At 41.3% G+C, this 21,278-nt stretch overlaps 1 protein-coding gene across 7 annotated transcripts in view; it reads left to right on the top strand.

The window, feature by feature from the left end:
- The first annotated feature begins 422 nt into the window (after positions 1-422).
- LOC100663706 (zinc finger protein OZF-like) overlaps positions 423-21,278 on the top strand; it is a 46,986-nt gene continuing 26,130 nt past the window's right edge. For 3 of the 7 annotated variants that reach the window (XM_064280713.1, XM_064280712.1, XM_010593314.3), the window contains exons 1-3: positions 424-790; positions 2,679-2,764; positions 14,211-14,441. In XM_064280713.1, the coding sequence (XP_064136783.1) occupies positions 14,439-14,441 (3 nt within the window). In that variant the 5' untranslated portion in view covers positions 424-790; positions 2,679-2,764; positions 14,211-14,438. Of the gene's footprint in view, positions 960-2,678; positions 2,765-3,121; positions 3,265-14,210; positions 14,442-21,278 lie in introns of all 7 variants that reach the window. The other 4 variants (XM_064280711.1, XM_023552391.2, XM_023552390.2 and 1 more) reach the window with 4 other exon arrangements.

Here is a 21,278-nt window from a genome sequence, read left to right as displayed (position 1 = left end):
CTGGGTTTGCACAGTCGGTGCCCTGCTCCTGGGTAAAGATGTGTGATATGCAAGAGTAGGCAAACTGTGAACAACAGCCAACACTTCACACTTCCAGGATTCTAAATATGGGTAAATGTTTAGGAGCAAACAAATTATTTCTCTAAAGAACATGGTAAAATTTTTTCAGATGACCAAATATGCAAATATAAACTTTCTCTGCCCCTCAAGTGTATTAGGAATCTTTGCCTATTGAAATCCGCCTTTAAGCTTTTATACGCGTACCAAAAAACCTAGGCTTTTCGCTACAGAGGAAATAGAGCAGTGGACAGATCCCAAGACCAAGGGGAAACCACTGAACGCCACGGTCACTAGGTGGAGCCCTCTAGGTGGATGCGCAAAACTCCTTCACTTCGGTACCTAGCGTCCGAGAACCCGGAAGCGGAAGTGCGCGTCCTAGGCCGGCAGCCATGTTTGGTCACGGTCCTGCTCCAGTGTGAAGTGAGTTTCGCGTCTGTCAGCGTCTTTCCTGGTCGAGTATTCCCGTCCCGGATCCTGAGGCAGCTGCTCCAGGTCTCCCGCGCGGTGCTGGCCTCTCTGCCCTCCCTGGGCTGCTCCAGAGCCGTGTGACTTCCTGTAGCCGCGTTGTGCCCGGGGACTCCCACCACCGCTGCCGCTTTCCTGCCGCCGTAGCCGTTTTCCTGCCGTCTCCACCCTGTTGGAGAACCCGGCCACCCCGCCCACGCCCTCCTGGACCGCAGTTGTTTTCTGCACGGCCTGGGCTGTACCTTTTCTCTCGGTGAATTAACAGGTAAAATCCTGTAAACTCCTCGCTGAGCAAAAGCGTGGTTCCCAGACCAGCAGCGTCAGCTTCACTGGACATTTGTGCGAAATGCAGAGTCACGGGCTTCATAAAAGCCCAGGGTAGTTGGTCTGAGTCTGAGTGCCCTGCTTCCCGCTCCATTCCACCGGTCACCATGGTTCGTTTGTTTTCTGTGCTTCATTAAAGCAGGGCATTTTCTTAACTCTTTTTTTTATTGTGCTTTAAGTGAAAGTTTGTAATTCCAGTTAATTTCTCATCCAAGAATTTATACACGTATAGTTTTGTGACATTAGTTACAATCCCCAGAATGTGACAGCACAGTCCCCCTTTCCACCGCGGGTTCCCTGAGTTCATTCAACGAGTTCCTGTCCCTTTCCGTGTTCGCATCCTGCCCCCGGACAGGAGCCGCCGGCCCATTTGGTCTCCTGTATCTGATTGAACTAAGAAGCACACTCCTTACGTGTATTATTATTATTGTTATTTTAGCTTTTATCGTGTTACAAGTGAAAGTTTACAAATCAAGTTAGTCTCTCATACAAAAATTTGTATTTGTATGAGAAACCCTGGTGGTGTAGTGGTTAAGTACTATGGCTGCTAACCAAAAGGTCAGCAGTTGGAATCCACCAGGTGCTCCTTGGAAACTCTATGGGGCAGTTCTGCTCTGCCCTATAGGGTCGCTATAAGTGGAAATGGACTTGACAGCAACAGGTTTGGTTTGGTTTTACATACTCTAGTTGTTCTCCACCTAAAGAGACAGCACACTCTTCTCTCCACTCTCTATTTTCGTGTCCATTCAGTCAGCTGCCGACCTTCTTTGCCCTCTCATCTCTCCTCCAGACAGGAGCTGCCCGCATAGTCTTATGTGTCCACTTGATCCAAGAAGCTTACTCCTCATCAATATCATTTTCTATCCCATAGTCCAGTCTAGTCCCTGTCTGAAGAGTTGGCTTTGGGAATGGTTCCTGTCTTGGGCTAACAAGGTTTGGGGACCATGACCTCTGGGGTCCTCTAGTATCAGTCAGACCATTAAGTATGGTCTTTTTATGAGAATTTGAGGTCTGCATCCCACTGCTGTCCTGCTCCCTCAGGGGCTCTCTGTTGTGTTCCCTGTCAGGGCAGTCATCCGTTGTAGTGGGACACCAGTCTAGTTCTTCTGGTGTCTGGCTGATGTAGTCTCTGGTTTATGTGGCCCTTTCCGTCTGTTGGGCTCATAATTACCTTGTGTCTTTGGTGTTTTTCATTCTCTTTTGCTTCAGGTCGGTTGAGATCAATTGATGCATCTTAGATGGCCACTTGCTAACGTTTAAGACCCCAGACGCCACTCTCCAAAGTGAGATGCAGAATGTTTTTTTAATAGATATGTGTATTATTTTTTTGTTTTATCGTCCTGTGTAATCTTTGTCTGAAGACTGAGCTTTGGGAATGATTTCAGTTCTGGGTTAACAGAGCATCCGGGGCCATAGTTTTGGGGGGTTCCTCCAGTTTCTGTCAGACCATTAAGTCTGGTCTTTTCATGTGAATTTGAGTTCTGCACCACACTTTTTCCTTGCTCTGTCCAGTCTGTCTGTTGTGTTCCCTGTCAGGGCTGTCATTAGTGGTAGCCAGACACCATCTAGTTCTATTGATCTTAGGCTGGTGGAGTCAGTGGTTTTTGGAAACCTTGGTGGCATATTGCTTAGGAGCTACAGGTTCTAACCAAAAGGTCAGCAGTTGGAATCCACCAGGTGCTCCTTGGAAACCATATGGGGCAGTTCTATTCTGTCCTATAGAGTCAGTATGAGTCGGAATCGATTCGACAGCAACGGGTTTGGTTTTTCGTCTCTTCTGCTAATATTTTCTTTGTGTCTTTGATTTTCTTCATTCTCCTTTGCTCCAGGTGGGAAAGGACCAACTGATGCTTCTCAGATGGCTTTTCGCAAGTAAAACGGGACTTTTGTTAAAGTATTGCTGGTCAGAGAAAAAGTAAGTTTATGGTGAGGCGTATACCCCCCGACCCCACTTTAATGGTTATAGGTGTTTAAGGTAGATGAAGAATTAACCGTGAGTTGGAACCCAAAACCCAGTGCCATCGAGTCGATTCCAACTCATAGCGACCCTATGGGACAGAGTAGAACTGCCCCATAAAGTTTCCAAGGACCGTAGCACTAAACCACTACGCCACCAGGGTTGGAACAAGTATGTGCATTTAGGACCATATTTACCCCAGTTTCAGAAGGAAAAAAAAATTTTTTTTTTCTTTATGGTGCTTTAAGTGAAAGTTTGAAATTCAAGTCAGTTTCTCATATAGAAACTTATACATACACTGCTATGTGACCCTAGTTGCTCTCCCTACAATGTGACAGCACACTCCTTCTCTCCACCCTGTGTTTCCTGTGGCCGTTCAACCAGCTTCTGTCCGTCTCTGCCTTCTTATCTCGCCTCCAGACAGGAGCTGCCCACATAGTCTCATGTGTCTACTTCAGGTAAGAAGCACACTCCTCACCAGTATCATTTTATGTTTCATAGTTCTCTCTAATCTTTGAAGAGTTGGCTTTGGGAATGGTTTTAGTTTTGGGCTAACAAAGTCTGGGGGCCATGACCTTTGTGGTTGCTCCAGTCTCAGTCACACCGTTAAGTCTGGTGTTTTTACTCGAATTTGAAGTCTGCATCCTACTTTTCTCCTGCTCCGTCAGGGATTCTCTGTTGTGTTTCCTGTCAGGGCAGTCATTGGTAGCAGAGCACCCTCTAGTTCTTCTGGCCTCAGACTAATGAAGTCATTGGTTCATGTGGCCCTTTCTTTCTCCTGGGCTCATATTTTCCATGTGTCTTTGGTGTTCTTCATTCTCCTTTGCTCTAGGTGGGTTGTGATCTATTGAAGCATCTTAGATGGCCGCTTGCTAGCTTTGAAGACCACAGGTGCCACTCACCAAAGTGGGATGCGGAACATTTTTTTAATACACTTAGTTATGCCAGTTGACCTAGATGTCCCCTGAAACCATGGTCCCCAGACCCCTGCCCCTGCTACTCTATCCCTCCAAGTGTTTGGTTGTATTCAGGAAACGTCTTAGCTTTTGGAATAGTCCAGTTGTGCTGACTTCCCCTGTATTGTGTGTTGTCCTTCCCTTCACCTAAAGTAATTCTTGTCTACTAGTTAGTAAATACCTCTCTCTATCCCTCCCCACCCTCATAACTATCAAAAAATGTTTTGTTTTATGTCTAAACCTTTTCTTGAGTTCTTGTAATAGTTGTTGTTGTTAGGTGCCGTCAAGTCAGTTCTGACTCATACCGACCCTATGCACGACAGAACAAAACACTGCCCGGTCCCACGCCATCCTTACAGTCCTTGTTATGCTTGAGCTCATTGTTGCAGTCACTGTGTCAGTCTACCTCATTGAGGGTCTTCCTCTTTTCCGCTGACTCTGTACTCTGCCAAGCATGATGTCCTTCTCCAGGGACTGATCCCTCCTGACAACATGTCCAAAGTATGTAAGACGCAGTCTTGCCATCCTTGCCTCTAAGGAGCATTTCAGCCGCACTTCTTCCAAGACAGATTTGTTCGTTCTTTTGGCAGTCCACGGTATATTGAATATTCTTCAGGAACACCACAATTCAAAGGTGTTAGCTCTTCTTCAGTCTTCCTTATTCATTGTGCAGCTTTCACATGCATGTGACGCCATTGATACCATGGCTTGGGTCAGGCACACGTTGGTCTTCAGGGTGACATCTTTGCTCTTCAACACTTTGAAGAGGTCCTTTTTAGCAGATTTGCCCATTGCAATGCATCTTTTGATTTCTTGACTGCTGCTTCCATGGCTGTTGATTGTGGCCTGAATTTCTGGCAGTTCCTATTGATATATTGCTGCAGTCGCTTTTGAATGATTTTCAGCAAAAGTTGACTTGGCATTTGATATTAATATTATTTGATAATTTCCTCATACGGTGGGATCACCTTTCTTGGGAATAGGCATAAATATGAATCTCTTCCAGTCGGTTGGCCGGGAGGCTGTCTTCCAATTTTCTTGGAATAGACGAATGAGCCCTTCCAGCACTGCATGCATTTTTTGAAATATCTCAATTGGTATTCCATCAATTCCTGGAGCTTTGTTTCTCACTGGTGCCTTCAGTGCAGCTTGGACTTCTTCCTTCAGTACCATCGATTACTGGTCATATGCTGCCTGTTTAAATGATTGGACATCGACTAATTCTTTCTGGTATCATGACTCTGTATTCCTTCCATCTTCTTTTGATGCTTCCTGCATCATTTAATATTTTGCTTATAGAATCCTTCAGTATTGCAACTGGAGTCTTGAATTTTTTCTTCAGTTCTTGCAGCTCGAGAAATGCCAGGTGTGTTCTTCCCTTTGGTTTTTTATCTCCGGCTCTTTGCACATGTCATCATAATACTTTATTTTGTCTTCTCAAGCTGCCCTTTGAAATACTCTGTTCACTTCTTTTACTTCATCATTTCTTCCTTTTGCTAGCTGCTTGACATTCGAGAGGAAGTTTCAGAGTCTCCTCTGCCGTCTATCTTGGTCTTTTGTTTCTTTCCTGTCTTTTCAGTGAGCTCTTGGCTTTATTCATTATGTGATGTCCTCGATAGGTCCTATGAATGGGTGTTGGACTTTGTCAAATGCCTTTTCTGCACCAATTGATAAGATCAGGTGGTTCTTGCCTTTTTTATTTATGTGGTGGATTACATTGATTGTTTCTCTAACCATCCCTGCATACCTAGTATGAATCCCACTGGGTCATGGTGCGTTATTTTTTTGATATGTTGTTGAATTCTATTGGCTAGAATTTTGTTGAAGGTTTTTACATCTAAGTTCATGAAGGGTATTGGTCTGTAATTTTCTTTTTTTTATGGTGTCTTTCCCTGGTTTTGGTATCAGGGTTATGCTGGCTTCATAGAATGAGTTTGGGAGTATTCCATCTTTTTCTATGCCCTGAAATACCATTACTAGTAGTGGTGTTAACTCTTCTCATTCTCCAGTGAAGCCATTAGGGCCAGGGTTTTTTTTTTTGGTTGGGAGTTTTTTAATTACCTTTTCAATCTTTTCTTCTGTTATAGGTTTATTTAGTGTTCTACCTTTATTTCTGTTATTTTAGGTAGGTAGTATGTTTCTAGAAATTTGTCCATTTCTTCTAGGTTTTCAAATTTGTTTGAGTACAGTTTTTCATAGTATTCTGTTATGATTCTTTTAGATTCAGTTGTGTCTGTTGTGATATCGCCCATCTCATTTCTTATTCAGGTTATTTGCTTCCTCTCCTGTTTTTCTTTTTCATTTGGCCAATGGTTTATCGATTTCATTGATTGTTTCAGAGAACCAGCTTTTGGTCTTATTAACTCTTTGGTTTGTTTTTCTATTCTCTGTTTCATTTAATTCTGTTCTAATTTTTATTACATAGTTTCTTCTGGTGCCCAAAGGCTTCTTTTGCTGTTCTCTATTTGTTTGAGTTGTAGGGTTAGTTCTTTGATTTTGACTTTTTCTTCTTTTTGAATGTGTGGATTTGTTGCTATAAATTGATCTCTGAGCACTGCTTTTGCTGTGTCCCTAAGGTTCTGGTAGGATGTGTTTTCACTCTCATATGATTCTGTGAATTTCTTTTTTCTGTCTTAAGTTCTTCTATACCCAATAGTTTTTGAGCAAGGTGTTGTTTAGTTTCCTTTTTCTTTTCCCCTTGCTTTTTCCATTATTAGTTTCTACTTTTATGGCTTTATGGTCAGAAAAGATGCTTTGGATTCTATTAAGGCTTGCTTTATGGCCTAATATGTCGTCTGTTCTGGAAAATGTTCCGTGTGCTTTGGAAAATGAAAGTATACTTGGCTTCTGTTGGGTAGAGTGTTCTGTATTTGTCTATGAGGTCAAGTTGGTTGATTGTGGCATTTAGATCTTCTGTGTCTTTACTGAGCTTCTTTCTGGATATCTGTCCTTGACCAAAAGTGGTGTGTTGAAGTCTCCTACTATTATTGTGGAGCTATCTTGCTTTTCAATGTGGTTAGTTTTGTTTTATGTATTTAGGAGCCCAGTCGTTGGATATGTAAATATTTATTATGGTTATGTTCTCTTGGCGTATTGACCCTTTAATTATCATGTAGTGTCCTTCCTTATCCTTTTTGGTGGGTTTAACTTTAAAGTCTATTTTGTCAGAAATTAATATTGCCACTCCTGCTTTTTTTTAATTCCAGTTTAATATTTTTTTTTCCATCCTTTGAGTTTTAGTTTGTGTCTTTAAGTCTAAGATGTGTTTCTTACAGGCAGCATATAGACAGGTGGTTTTTTTTTTTTTTTTACCCATTTTGCTACTTTCTATCTCTTTACTTGCCTGTTTAGTCTATTTACATTCAGTGTAATTATTGATAGGTATGAATTTAGTGCTATCACTTTGAGGTCTCTTTTTTTGTGTATTTTGTTGACCGTTTCTTTGTTCCACTTAATTTTCTGTGCTGAGTCGATTTTCTTATACGTTTTCTTTTCCTCCTTTTCATTGTCGTTGATTTAGTATTTGCTGAGTCTTTTTATGTTTTTCTTGTATATTATTTTGAAGTGTAGGATTATTAGTTCCCTTTGTTATTACCTTAATATTTATCCGTATTTTTCTAAGTTTAATCCAATCTGTTCTTTCTCTTTATTGCCTTGACTTCCTCTCCATATGAAGGATCTATGAGTACATTTTTTAGTCCCTCCTTTTTGGTTTAATGTTGTCATCTCTTACGTAATGACATCTCTGTTTCCCTGTTTTGAGCATTTTAGCTTTGATTCATTTTTATCATTTCTATATCTGGGTTGATATCTTGCTGCTCTGTCCTGTGTTCTAGTTTTGGGTTGTTATCTGATGTTACTGAGTTTCTAACTGGAGAACTCCTTTTAGTATTTCTTGTAATTTTGGCTGGTTTTTGCACATTCCCTAAACATCTCTCTATCTGGAAATGTCCTAATTTCACCATCATATTTGAGAGACAGTTTTGCTGGATATGTAATCCTTGACTGGCAATTTTTTTCCTTCAAGGGTTTATGTATATCATCCCATTGCCTTCTTGGCTGCTTGGCTTCTGCTGCGTAGTCTGACCTTAGTCTTATTGACTCTTCAGGAAGAAAATATTTAATAAGAGACATGTTTTGAGGAATTTCTTTGGCTGTGAGATAGACATTTTCATCACTATTTTGTGAGAAACAATATGGCCAGTCCTAGTTGGTCTGCTGTAAAATGTGATGTGGCTGAACAAGCTTAATATAGGCCATGACTGATTTTTAGAGGTCACACACCTGGTCTTTGTCCAAGATATTAATGCTTGGCAGAAGGAACATCTGTGCAGGATTGGATGCTGGTGTGTCAGCCACCGTTTTTGCTGCCAAAGAACCACCCTTCTTGATAGTTTGAAAGCTTCATGGAGTAAAAGCCTCCATGCACATTCCCAGTGGCAGAACGACAAATGTTGTGAACGAGGGCAAAATGGGAGGCATGTTTAATCAAACTAATCAAAATTCTTAAGCAGATTCTAGAGGGTCAGCCACACCACAGTTTTGCAAAAAGTACTTCATCCTTTGTAGTAATTGTTTTACCCAGTGTTATTGTTGTTGTTAGATGCCGTCGAGTGGGTTCTGATTCATAGCAACCGTATGTAAAGCAGAACTGTGCCATCCTCATAGTGGTGGCTATGCTTGAGCCCATTGTTGGAGCCAATGTGTCAGTCCATCTTGTTGAGGGTCTTCCTCGTTTTTGTTGACCGTCTACTTTACCAGACATGATGTCTCTCTCCAGGGGATGGTCCCTCCTGATAACATGTCTGAAACATTATGAGTGTTCTGGCTGTACTTCTTCCAAGACGATTTGTTCGTTCTTTTGGCAGTCCATGGTATATTCAGTATTCTTCACTAACACCATAATTAAAGGCATTAATTCTTCTTTAGTCTTTCTTATTCAGTGTCCAGCTTTTGCACGAATATGAGGTGATTGAAGACACTGTTGTTTGCGTTAGGGGTACCTTAGTCCTTACAGTGACATCTTTGCTTTTTAACACTTCAAACAGGTCTTTTGCAACAGATTTGCCCAGTGCAATGCATCATGTGATTTCTTGGGTGTACTTTTAGGAACGTATTTAAATAAATGTGAAATGTGCAGCTATTAGGAAATAAAGATTTATACTAAGGAATTTTCAGCATGAAGAAGTAATTCTTAAGTTGATGATAAAAGAACATGTGGCATCTGTAATATGACTAGAGAATGTTTCTTTTTAAACCAAATGTACTAATGTAGAATGAAGATACCAAACCCACTCAGACCAACTCTTAGTGATCCCATACAATTTTCAAGGCTGTGAATCTCTACAGAAGCCTACTGCCACATCTTTCTCCTACGATGTGGTCGGTGGTTTCAAACTGCCAGTCTTTCAGTTAGCAATCGCTTTAACCCCTGCACAACCAGTACCTCTTAGAATGAAGTTAGTATGTGTATATCAAACCTATTGCATGTAAGAGCAACAAAAAGATATCATTTTACATAGAAGAAAAGATGTGAAATACGGACACTAAAGAGTCAAGCAGCAGCTGCTTATATCGTTTCAAAAATTTCACGTGTCTAAACTTAAGTGTCCTGTTTGAAAAATCATTGTTAACTCCAGTGTCATTAGCAAATCTCTTTATTTTTACTATTTAGGATTAAAATTTACCAGAATTTTTGTTACACAAGTAATTCTATATATATGGATATATATGTACACATACATGTATTTTCTCTGTTAAGGATAGGGTGAGCCAGATCCAGTTACCTTAAAAAGTCCATTCTTTTCACACTGCAGTTGCTCAAATGCAATTTTATTAGCCTAGGTGAGCATGGTGTAAAGTTAACTATGAGTCAGAATTGACTCCATGGCACACAACAGTGACAACAGGTTGGCGTTAAATCTTTGAGATACCTACTTACCTCCTTATAAGAACCTGTTGCCGTTGAGGTGATTCCAACTCGTAGCAACCCTATAGGACAGAGTAGAACTTCCCCATAGAGTTTCCAAGGAGCGCCGGGTGGATTTGAGCTGCTGACTTTTTAGTTAGCAGCCGTAGCACTTAACCACTACGCCACCACGGTTTCCTACTTTCCCATATCCTCACAGTATCCACATTTCTCTCCTTTTAACTGTACACTCGGACCAAGAAACTAAGGTTCTTTTTTGCATTAATGGTATCTTTTTTGAATGTGTGGTAAAAAATACAGAACAAAACATTTGCTTCAACCATTTTTACAAGATTCAGTATTCCTTTAACCATGCGTGCAACCATCAGTGCACACATGATCAGTGTCTCAGTTTTTCCATCACCCTCAGCAGAAACTCAGTGCCTTTATGCATTAGCTCCCCCTCTTCCCTCTAAGCTCTTGCTGGTATATTTCATTTAAGTGGGATTGTACAATATTTGTCCTTTTATATCTGATCTATCTCTTTAGCATAGTGTTTTCAAGGTTCATCCATGCAATAGCTTTTATTAGAACTTCATTTGTTTTTATCACTGGGTAGTATTCCTTTGTGTGAATATACTATGTTTTGTTTATCTGTGTATCTGTTGATAGACATTGGAGTTGTTTCTACTTTTTGGTTATTAAGTGTAGTGTGGCAATGAACATTGGTGTTAAAGAACCTGTCTGCATTCCTGCTTTCAGACCTTTTGGACATATACCTAGGAATGGAAGTTTATGGGTCATATGCTAATTTTTTGTTTAACTTTTGAGGAACTGCCAAAGTGTTTTCCACAGAGGCTGCTCCATTTTACAATCCTACCAACAGTTTCTCCACATTCTCCCCAACTCTTGTTGTTTTCTGATACTAGCCATCCTAGCAGGGGTGTAGTGGTATCTCACTGTGGTTTTGATACATGTTACCCTAATGACTTATGACATGGAAAATATTCCATGAGTTTATTGGGCATTTATGTATCTTTTCTGGTGAAATGTCTGTTTAAGTTTTTAGTCCATTTATAAAATGTTTAATCTTTTTGTTGTTGAGTGGTAGGAGTTCTTAATATACCCTGGTTATTAAGTCCTTATCAGATCTATGATTCTTAAATATTTTTTTCCATTCTGTGCTTTGTCTCTTCACTTTGTTGATGAAATCCTTTCATGCCCGAAATTTTCAATTTGATCAGTGGCTAAGAACTTGGCTGCTTACCAAAAGCTTGGTGGTTCGAATCCACCAGCTGCTCCTTGGAAATCCTATGTGGCAGTTCTACTCTGTCCTGCAGGGTCGCTATGAGTCAGAACCAACAACATCAGTTTATGATTTATTTTGTCTTTTGTTGCTCATAATTTTGGCATCATATCTAAGAACCCATTGTTGAAAACTAGTGTGTGGAGAAAAGAATGTTCGTATTTTTTGTAAATGTGAACAGAAAACAAGCTGTGAAGCTCTGCATTGATGATGGCAGCTTTTACACCCTCTCTGCCATGTTGTTGAGTTATGGTTCTGGTGAGTCCACTAGAGCTGTGATGTCCACTGGTCAGATGTGGCTATTCCCAATTAAAATAATTAAACGTTAAAGAAAAACTTCAGTTCCCAGTTGCACTAGTGACGTGTTAAGTGCTAAATATCCACATGTGGCTTCCATATTGGGCCATGAAGAAATAAAACATGTCTGTTCTTTAGAGAAAGTTCTGCAGGATAGCGCAGTTCGAGCATATATACAACGGGTAACAATCCATGTGTGTGATTATTCAGAGTGTGATCCCAATTATTAGTGTCATAGACGAGAAGGAACCAAGAAAACAAGATATAGAGTGTCTGCCCATAGATTTCCAGTCTTGCATGAGAGCTGGTTTTGAATAATGAAAAACTATGGACATCTGATACCCGTTATAAAAGGACCTAACCCAAGAGTCAGTTCAGATGCCTTGTAAGGAAAAATCATTTAAGTGAAGATTCATAAAATTAGTTGGATTTAGCTATACACATTGTTAGCAATATACATTGAGCAGGGTTGAGAGCATGTATGATGAGTGGGCGTGGAAAGAGTATTTCAGTTGCAAAAAGTGAGTGTATAAATCTTTAAAGCAGCAGAAAATGCATTATTATCCATTCCTTGATAGAAGAAATGATTAGAACAAAGAAAACAAATTGTGGGTTGGAGGTTGGGGGGTGTTGTGTAGGCCAGACTGGAGGAAGCAGTGGCAGCAGATTGTTTAGAACCATGTTGACTACTCTGGGCTTTTTGAAGGACTATGGACAGCTGCTGATGGGCATTAAGTAGGGATGGGTGTAAGTATACTCGTAACTTAAAACTGAACACTTTGGTCCCTGAACTGCAAATAAAAATACAAACCAAACTCTTTCCTGTTGAGTCAGTTCTGATTCAGTGACCCTACAGGACAGAGTAGAACTGTCCCATAGGGTTTCCAGGGAGCTGCTGGTAAATTCGAACTGCCAACCTTTTTGTTAGCAGTGTGGCTTTTAACCACTATGCCACCAGGGCTCCAAACTGCAAATAGACTTTGGAAATGGCAACCATGAATGAATGATGTCAAGCAGCAGTTTGTTTTGAACAAGTTAAGAAAGACTGTGAAGTGGCCTAAGCATGGAGATTAATTCTGGATCAGGAAGATAGTGGATGATATAACGTAGATGTAGATGGTTCAAAGGGCATCTCAGTTGATAGAATCCTGGTCTCTTGAGTTAGAGTTGAATGCGAATGTGGATAACCCTGGGCATGTTCAAGTGTAGATTTTTATTTAGAGGGCCTAGGGTGTAGCTTGAGGGTCTGCATATCTAACAAGCTCCCAGTTTATGTTGAAACTAGTGTACAAATAAAGTTGTGAATTAAAATTAGAGGTATTAGAGGAAATAGTAAAAGTAAAGGTAATACTGAAAGGGGAGACCATTGTATAATGGTCATGCAAGAGAGAGCATTTACACTGAGATCAGTCTGGAGGACATTATGCTGAGTGAGATAGGTCAGTCACAAAAGGGCAGATATTGTATGAGACCACCATTGTAAATACTCATGAAAAGGCTTACATACAAAAAGAAATCTTTGATGGTTACAAGGCAGGGGAGGGGTGGGGATGGAAAAACACTTAATAGACAATAGATAAATAGAAACTTTGGTGAAGGGTAAGACAGTACACAATACTGGGGAAACCAGCACAACGTGTACAAGGCAAGGTCATGGTACCTCCACAGACACATCCAAAATCCCTGAGGGACCGAATTGCTGGGCTGAGGGCTGTGGGGACCATGATCTCAAGGAACATTTAGGTCAATTGGCATTATATAGTTTATAAAGAATATGTTCTACATTCTGCTTTGGTGACTAGCGTCTGGGGTCTTAAAAGCCTCTGAGCAGTCATCTAAGATACTCCTCTGGTCTCACCCCTTCGGAAGCAAGAAAATGAAGAAAACTAAAGATACAAGGGAAAGATTGGTCCAGAGGACTAATGGATCGTATCTACCACGGCCTCCACCAGACTGAGTCCAGAACAACAAGGTGGTGCCCGGCTACCACCACTGACTGCCCTGACAAGGATCACAATAGAGGGTCCTGGACAGAGCTGGAGAAAAATGTAGAACAAAATTTTAACTCAAAAAGAAAGACCAGACTTGCTGGCCTGACAGAGACTGGAGAAACCTTGAGAGTATAGCCCCCAGACACCCTTCCAGCTCAGTAATGAGGTCACTCCTGAGGTTCACGCTTCAGCCAAAGATTGAACAGGTCCTTGGAACACCAGCCTTGGGGCAGGGACTGTAAGGCAGGAGGGAACAGGAAAGCTGGTAATGGGGAACGCAGGGCTGAGAGGGGAGAGTGTTGACATGTCATGGGGTTGTTAACCAGTGTCATACAACAATGTGTGTACTGTTTGATGAGAAACCAGTTTGTTCTGTAAATCTTCATCTAAAGTACAATAAAAAAAAGAAAAGTGTAGGAGTCAGCTGCATGGGGAAGCTGGGTGGGAATGAGGGGAGTGGTAACGGATTTTACTGCACGTATTAAAAATCAGTGCAGCACAATGAATGCATTGACTAAAGGTGAAAAATACGTTTTCCCTGAAAATGCACCCATGTTGATATCAAATAACAATATGTGTGTTGATCTACAAGGGCATAGTTATGTGGATGGACACACTAACCCATGCTTGGACTCCTGAGTCTCTGGAGAAAATCAGGTTCAAATTTTCCAGCATTGCCATGGATGCTTCTCATGCTCCAGAATGAGTAAATTCCCCGACCTGTGATCTTGTTGCCGAAAGAAAGAGGCTCTGTGTACTGCGTAAAGGATGCAGCTGTGTGCTCTGCAAGGCTGGAGCCTGTTCTGCCTTAAATGTAAATGGACCTAGGGTAGAGCACCCCCTTGAGCCTGGGAGGAAGTTCTGCCCAGGGAAAGAGTTGACAGTCAAGACCCTGTTACTGCCTTCTTAGTCAACACCGTCTCCTCCCGATTTTTCTCCATTTCAGGTCCCAGGTGTGACACAGAGAGAACTAGTCCAGTTTAGGCAGCTGGGTGCCTGAAGCGAGTGTCTGGCATATCCTTGTTATCACAAGTGAGGAGTTTCGACTGCTCTGACTGGCTGTGTGGACCAAACGTTATTCATCTGCCTCCAGACTGCCCAGTGGCTCTGCTTCTACTCACGTATTGAGCTCAGAGAGAAAATTCACTTAACCTCCAGAAGCTGTAGCCAGGAGATGGTGAGTACCACAGAGAGCTGGATAATGCTTAGGATAAGGGGGTGAGACTAAATATGCTTTGATGGAGGACCTGCTGTGTGCTCTGTGCTGTGTTTCTTCTGTGAGGTAAAAGGTGTCAGAGGAGGCCAAGGGTAAATCCTAAAAGGCATCCTAAGGCCCTGCTTCACTGTCACTGGGCCCTTCCTCTGTACGTATGTGCATTTTCAAGCCTTGGATACCTGGGAATACCTTCCACATGTGACTCTCAGAGCTGGCACCATGGGTCCTTAACATCCCCACCTTGGCCCTCAGTGCTCTATATTGAATGACAGAATGTCATAAGCAGAGCCTGAAGATGGTGCAGCTCTGGCTGAGGAGGCTGAGCCCTGGGCCTCCAGAGCCATCTTTGTGCCATCACTGCAAACAGTGTTCTTGGCTTACCCCAGGCACTGGAACTATTTCCGTGCAGTTCAAAACCACAGGCCTATCTTCCATACAGTGTAATCGAGTAAAGAACAGGAGAGTTATTAGTCACCAAAGGAATAAGTCAGGAGAGCGAATCCAACTAGATCATGTCTGGAGTCTCGAAAATCATCATTTTTTCCAGTGGGGAATGGTTTCACTTGAGTCTTTCAGGTGTGTGAGAAGCATGATACCCAGTCTGGGTCCAGGTCCTCCCAGCCTGTGTGTACCTAGAGTTGGTATTATATTTCTAAAAATTGTGACTACTTTCACCAGTCTTGGATTAAAATCTAAAATAAAGGTGTTCTTTTTTGCTAAAGCAGCTCAGGATATGAGACGGTGATATCTTTCTGCCTGCCCAGCAGCTAGGGCAGCACCACAGGTGTAATCCGGAGTCACCAGGGTAAAGTAGCCCCTGAACACTTTTGGAAAGTCTTGGTTCCTATTCCAAAAAAACAGGTGGCAAAAGCCAGGTTGATTGGACTAAAGGTTTTTAATTAGGGGAGACTTAGATGCCGAAGGTCATTAACTTAGGGCATGATACTGGCTTTTACCTGGGGCCTTTGGTCTAATAGTTAATATTCAAGGAGTTGGTGAATTACATTGGGGGGATAGGAATGTGACACCAGCACTGCAGGAGGACCACCGCAGAAGAAAGGGAGGGGAAGTAAAATCTGAAAACCTGGTGGGGGGTGGAGAGGGTGGCCCTGAGGAGGAGAATCTGGTTAATGTCCTTGTCTAACAACTGATAGGGTTACTGCCAGGTCGTCCACCCTTGTTCAGTCTGAATCCATCATGAGCAGGATTCATTTTGAATATGTCCAACACCCCACAATCCACCCCTTTCCTGCCTGGCTCTTTTTTTTTTTTTTTTTTTAATTATTTTTATTGTGCTCTAAGTGAAAGTTTACAAATCTAGTCAGTCTCTCACACAAAAACCCATATATACCTTGCTACACACTCTCAATTACTCTCCCCCTAATGAGACAGCCTGCTTTCTCCCTCCACTCTCTCTTTTCGTGTCCTTTTCGCCAGCTTCTAACCCCCTCCACCCTCTCATCTGCCCTCCAGGCAGGAGATGCCAACATAGTCTCAAGTGTCCACTTGATTCAAGAAGCTCATTCCTCACCAGCATCCCTCTCCAACCCATTGTCCAGTCCAATCCATGTCTGAAGAGTTGGCTTCGGGAATGGTTCCTGTCCTGGGCCAACAGAAGGTCTGGGGGCCATGACCACCGGGGTCCTTTTAGTCTCAGTCAGACCATTAAGTCTGGTCTTACGAGAATTTGGGGTCTGCATCCCACTGCTGTCCTACTCCCTCAGGGGTTCTCTGTTGTGTTCCCTGTCAGGGCAGTCATGGGTTGTAGCCGGGCACCATCTAGTTCTTTTGGTCCCAGGATGATGTAGTCGCTGGTCCATGTGGCCCTTTCTGTCTCTTGGGCTCGTAATCACCTTGTATCCTTGGTGTTCTTCATTCTCCTTTGATCCAGGTGAGTTGAGACCAATTGATGCATCTTAGATGGCTGCTTGCTAGCATTTAAGACCCCAGACACCACTCTTCAAAGTGGGATGCAGAATATTTTGTTAATAGATGTTATTATACCAATTGACTTAGATGTCCCTTGAAACCATGATCCCCAGACCCCTGCCCCTGCTACACTGGCCTTTGAAGCATTCAGTTTCTTAAGGAAATTTCTTTGCTTTTGGTTTAGTCCAGTTGTGCTGACCTCCCCTGTATTGTGTGCTGTCTTTCCCTTAACCTAAAGTAGTTCTTATCTACTATCTAATTAGTGAATACCGCTGTCCCACCCTCCCTCCCTCCCCACCTCCTAACCACAAAAGAATGTTTTCTTCTCAGTTTAAACTATTTCTCAAGTTCTTATAATATTTGTCCTTTTACAACCGACTAATTTCACTCAGCATAATGCCTTCCAGGTTCCTCCATGTTATGAAATGTTTCACATATTCCGCACTGTTCTTTATTGATGTGTAGTATTCCATTGTGTGAATATACCATAATTTATTTATCCGTTCATCTGTTGATGGGCACCTTGGTTGCTTCCATCTTTTTGCTATTTTAAACAGTGCTGCAGTAAACATGGGTGTGCATGTATCTGTTCATGTAAAGGCTCTTATTTCTCCTGGGTATATTCCAAGGAGTGGAATTGCTGGATCGTATGGTAGTTCTATTTCTAACTTTTTAAGGAAGCGCCAAATCAATTTCCAAAGTGGTTGTACCATTTGACATTCCCACCAGCAGTGTAGAAGTGTTCCAGTCTCTCCACACCCTCTCCAACATTTACTATTTTGTGTTTTTTGGATTAATGCCAGCCTTGTTGGAGTGAGATGAAATCTCATTGTAGTTTTGATCTGCATTTCTCTAATGGCTAATGATCGTGAACATTTCCTCTTGTGTCTGTTAGCTACCTGAATGTCTTTTTTAGTGAAGTGTCTATTCATATCTTTTGCCCATTTTTTAATTGGGTTATTTGTCTTTTTGCAGTTGAGTTTTTACAGTATCATGTAGATTTTAGAGATCAGGTGCTGATCAGAAATGTCATAGCTAAAAACTTTTTCCCGGCCTGTAGGTAGTCTTTTTACTCTTTTGGTGAAGTCTTTGCATGAGCATAAGTGTTTGATTTTTTTTTTTCCAGTTACCTGGTTTTTCTTCTGCATTCTTTATAATGTTGTCTATACTGTTTATGCCATGTATTAGGGCTCCTAACGTTGTCCCTATTTTTTCTTCCATGATCTTTATCGTTTTAGATTTTATGTTTAGGTCTTTGACCCATTTTGAGTTAATTTTTGTACATGGAGTGAGGTATGGGTCTTGTCTCATTTTTTTGCAGGTGGATATCCAGTTATGCCAGCACCATGTGTTAAAAAGACTGTCTTTTCCCCATTTAACTGTTTTGGGGCCTTTGTCAAATGTCAACTGCTTATATGCAGATGGATTTGTGTCTAGATTCTCAATTTTGTTCCACTGGTCCATGTATCTGTTGTTGTACCAGTACCAGGCTGTTTTGACTACTGTGGCGGTATAATAGGTTCTAACATCAGGTAAAGTAAGACCTCCCACTTTGTTCTTCTTTTTCAGTAATGCCTTATTTATCCGGGGCCTCTTTCCCTTCCATATGAAATTGGTGATTTGTTTCTCCATCTCATTAAAGAATGTTGTTGGAATTTGGATCGGAATTGCATTAAATGTATAGATCGCTTTTAGTAGAATAGACATTTTTATAATGTTAAGTCTTCCTATCCATGAGCAAGGTATGTTCTTCCACTTATGTAAGTCTCTTTTGGTTTCTTGCCGAAGTGTACTGTAGTTTTCTTTGTATAAGTCTTTTACATCTCTGGTAAGATTTATTTTATTTTCTTGGGGGCTACTGTAAATGGCATTGGTGATTTCCTCTTCGATGTTCTTTTTGTTGGTGTAGAGGAATCCAACTGATTTTTGTATGTTTATCTTGTATCCCGATACTCTGCTGAACTCTTCTATTAGTTTCAGTGGTTTTCTGGAGGATTCCTTAGGGTTTTCTGTGTATAAGATCATGTCATCTGCAAATAGAGATACTTTTACTTCTTCCTTGCCAATCTGGATGCCCTTTATTTCTTTATCTAGCCTAATTGCTCTGGCTAGGACTTCCAGCACAATGTTGAGTAAGAGTGGTGATGAAGGGCATCCTTGTCTGGTTGGGAATGTTTTCAGGCTCTCTCCATTTAGGGTGATGTTGGCTGTTGGCTTTGTATAAATGCCCTTTATTATGTTGAGAAATTTTCTTTCTATTCCTATTTTGCTGGGAGTTTTTATCATGAATGAGTGATGAACTTTGTCAATACCTTTTCTGCATCAGTTGATAAAATCATGTGATTCTTGTCTTTTATTTATGTGGTGGAGTACGCTAATTGTTTTTCTAATGCTGAACCATCGATGCATACCTGGTATGAATCCCACTTGGTCATGGTGAATTATTTTTTGGATATGTTGTTGAATTCTATTGGCTAGAATTTTGTTGAGGATTTTTGCATCTACATTCATGAGGGGTATAGGTCTATAATTTTCTTTTCTTGTGTCTTTACCTGGTTTTGGTATCAGGGATATGCTGGCTTCATAGAAGGAGTTTGGTAGTATTCTATCCTTTTCTATGCTGTAAAATACCTTCAGTAGTAGTGGTGTTAACTCTTCTCTGAAAGTTTGATAGAACTCTGCTGTGAATCCGTCTGGACCAGGGATTTTTTTTGGTTGGGAGTTTTTTGATTACCTTTTCAATCTCTTCTTTTGTTATGGGTCTATTTAGTTGTTCTGCCTCTGTTTGTGTTAATTTAGGTAGGTAGTGTGTTTCTAAGAATTCATCCATTTCTTCTAGGTTTTCAAATTTGAGTATAGTTTTTCATAGTAATCTGATATGATTCTTTTAATTTCAGTTGGGTCTCTTATAATATCGCCCATCTCATTTCTTGTTCGGGTTATTTGCTTCCTCTCCTGGTTGTCTTTTGTCAGTTTGGCCAATGGTTTATCAATTTTGTTGAGTTTTTTCAAAAAAACAGCTTTTGGTCTTGTTAATTCTTTCAGTTGTTTTTCTGTTTTCTATTTCATTTAGTTCAGCTCTGATTTTTATTATTTGTTTTCCTCCGGTGCCTGTGGGTTTCTTTTGTTGCGCTCTTTCTATTTGTTCAAGTTATAGAGATAGTTCTTTGATTTTGGCCCTTTCTTCTTTTTGGATGTGTGCATTTATTGATATAAATTGGCCTCTGAGCACCACTTTTGCTGTGTCCCAAAGGTTCAATAGGAAGTGTTTTCATTCTCATTGTATTCTCTAAATTTCATTATTCCATCCTTAATGTCTTCTATAATCCAGTCTTTTTTGAGCAGGGTATTGTTCAGCTTCCAAGTGTTTGATTTCTTTTCTCGTTATTGATTTCCACTTTCATGGCCTTATGGTCAGAGAAGATGCTTTGTAATATTTCAACGTTTTGGATTCTGCTAAGGCTTGCTTTATGACCTAATATGTGGTCTATTCCAGAGAATGTTCCATGTGCACTAGAAAAGAAAGTATATTTGGTTGCTGTTGCGTGAAGTGTTCTGTATATGTCTATGAGGTCAAGTTGGTTGATTGTGGCATTTAGGTCTTCGGTGTCTTTATTGAGCTTCTTTCTGGATGTCCTGCCCTTCACCGAAAGTGGTGTGTTGAAGTCTCTGCCTCGTTCTTATGATCTCATACATTCATATCTTCCTTGAGCTTCCCTGCACTTGCAGGGACCAGGGGAAATGAGTGTACGGCTCCCTTCTCAACTTTATTAAAGCATTGCAGACGTACACCACACTAGCAATATAACCCATTGCCATCGTGTCGATTCCAACACATAGTGACCTGTAATACAGAGTAGAACTGCCCCATAGCATTTCCAAGGAGCACCTGGTGGATTCGAACTGCCGACCTTTTTTTTTGGTTAGCCGATATAGCTTTTAAGCGCTGTGCTACCAGGGTTTCCAATATGAGGAAGTTCAAAAAATGATTGCAGTTATTATGATGGAAAAAAGTCCAAATAGTAATTTTTTCCACCATGTTCCACACCAGAGAACCACCCCTTAATCTTCGTCCACCAGGTGTCATCCCCCATTCGTTCTGTGCAATCTAAATGGGCCGCAAGTGAACAGGGGAGTGGTTTACGAGGAGTGTATTGTCAGGAACATGTACACAACATTCAATTTTTAATAAAGCACAGGTGCCTCCATGGGCCGCCATTGTCATGTCCAAAGTCATTCTGTTCTGGTGCACCACTTTTCTCGTGGCGGCAGTTTCTTCATTGAGAGCAACAACCCCACATTCAGTGTCATTTAGAGGGGTGGTGATGAACTTTAGTAGCATCTCAATTTTGGTTGTAATATTGCCAATACTAGGAGTAAAAATAGTAGGTAAGTAGTACCACCAAGAAAATACAGACTGTTTACTCCACTGGCTCCTCCCATGTGGGTTCATTGTAAGGGGCAGGTGTAAACTTTGAAATGCCAGAATGGATCCAAGGAAAGCATAGAGTGCGTGTACCCAGCTAGTGGGGGGTAGGGCCAGCCAAGGCCAGAGGTTTGTGCCACATAGCCACTGCGTTCTCTTAGGGGCTACCTAATATCCTCCCAGAGGGAGAAAGAAGGGAGTCTGGTTAATGTCCTTGTCTAACTATGGTTGGGGTTATTGCCTGGTCAGTCACTCTTGCTGAATCCCAGAGTCCTTTGTGGGCAGGATCCTTATTGGATATGTCTGGAATCCCACAGATGGGTGTATCTAAATTCTCATGGTCACAGATTCCACTGGAAGCAAATTTTAGGATCAGTTAACTATGCTTCTACTGATAATTTTTTAATTTAGTGGATTTTAGTCTGCTGAAACACAGGAGAATG

The sequence above is a fragment of the Loxodonta africana genome, chromosome 3 (genome assembly GCF_030014295.1).
Source record: "Loxodonta africana isolate mLoxAfr1 chromosome 3, mLoxAfr1.hap2, whole genome shotgun sequence".
Classification (NCBI taxonomy): Eukaryota; Metazoa; Chordata; class Mammalia; order Proboscidea; family Elephantidae; genus Loxodonta; species Loxodonta africana.
Note: the sequence above shows the minus strand (reverse complement) of the source record. Positions and strands in the feature narration are given on the sequence as shown.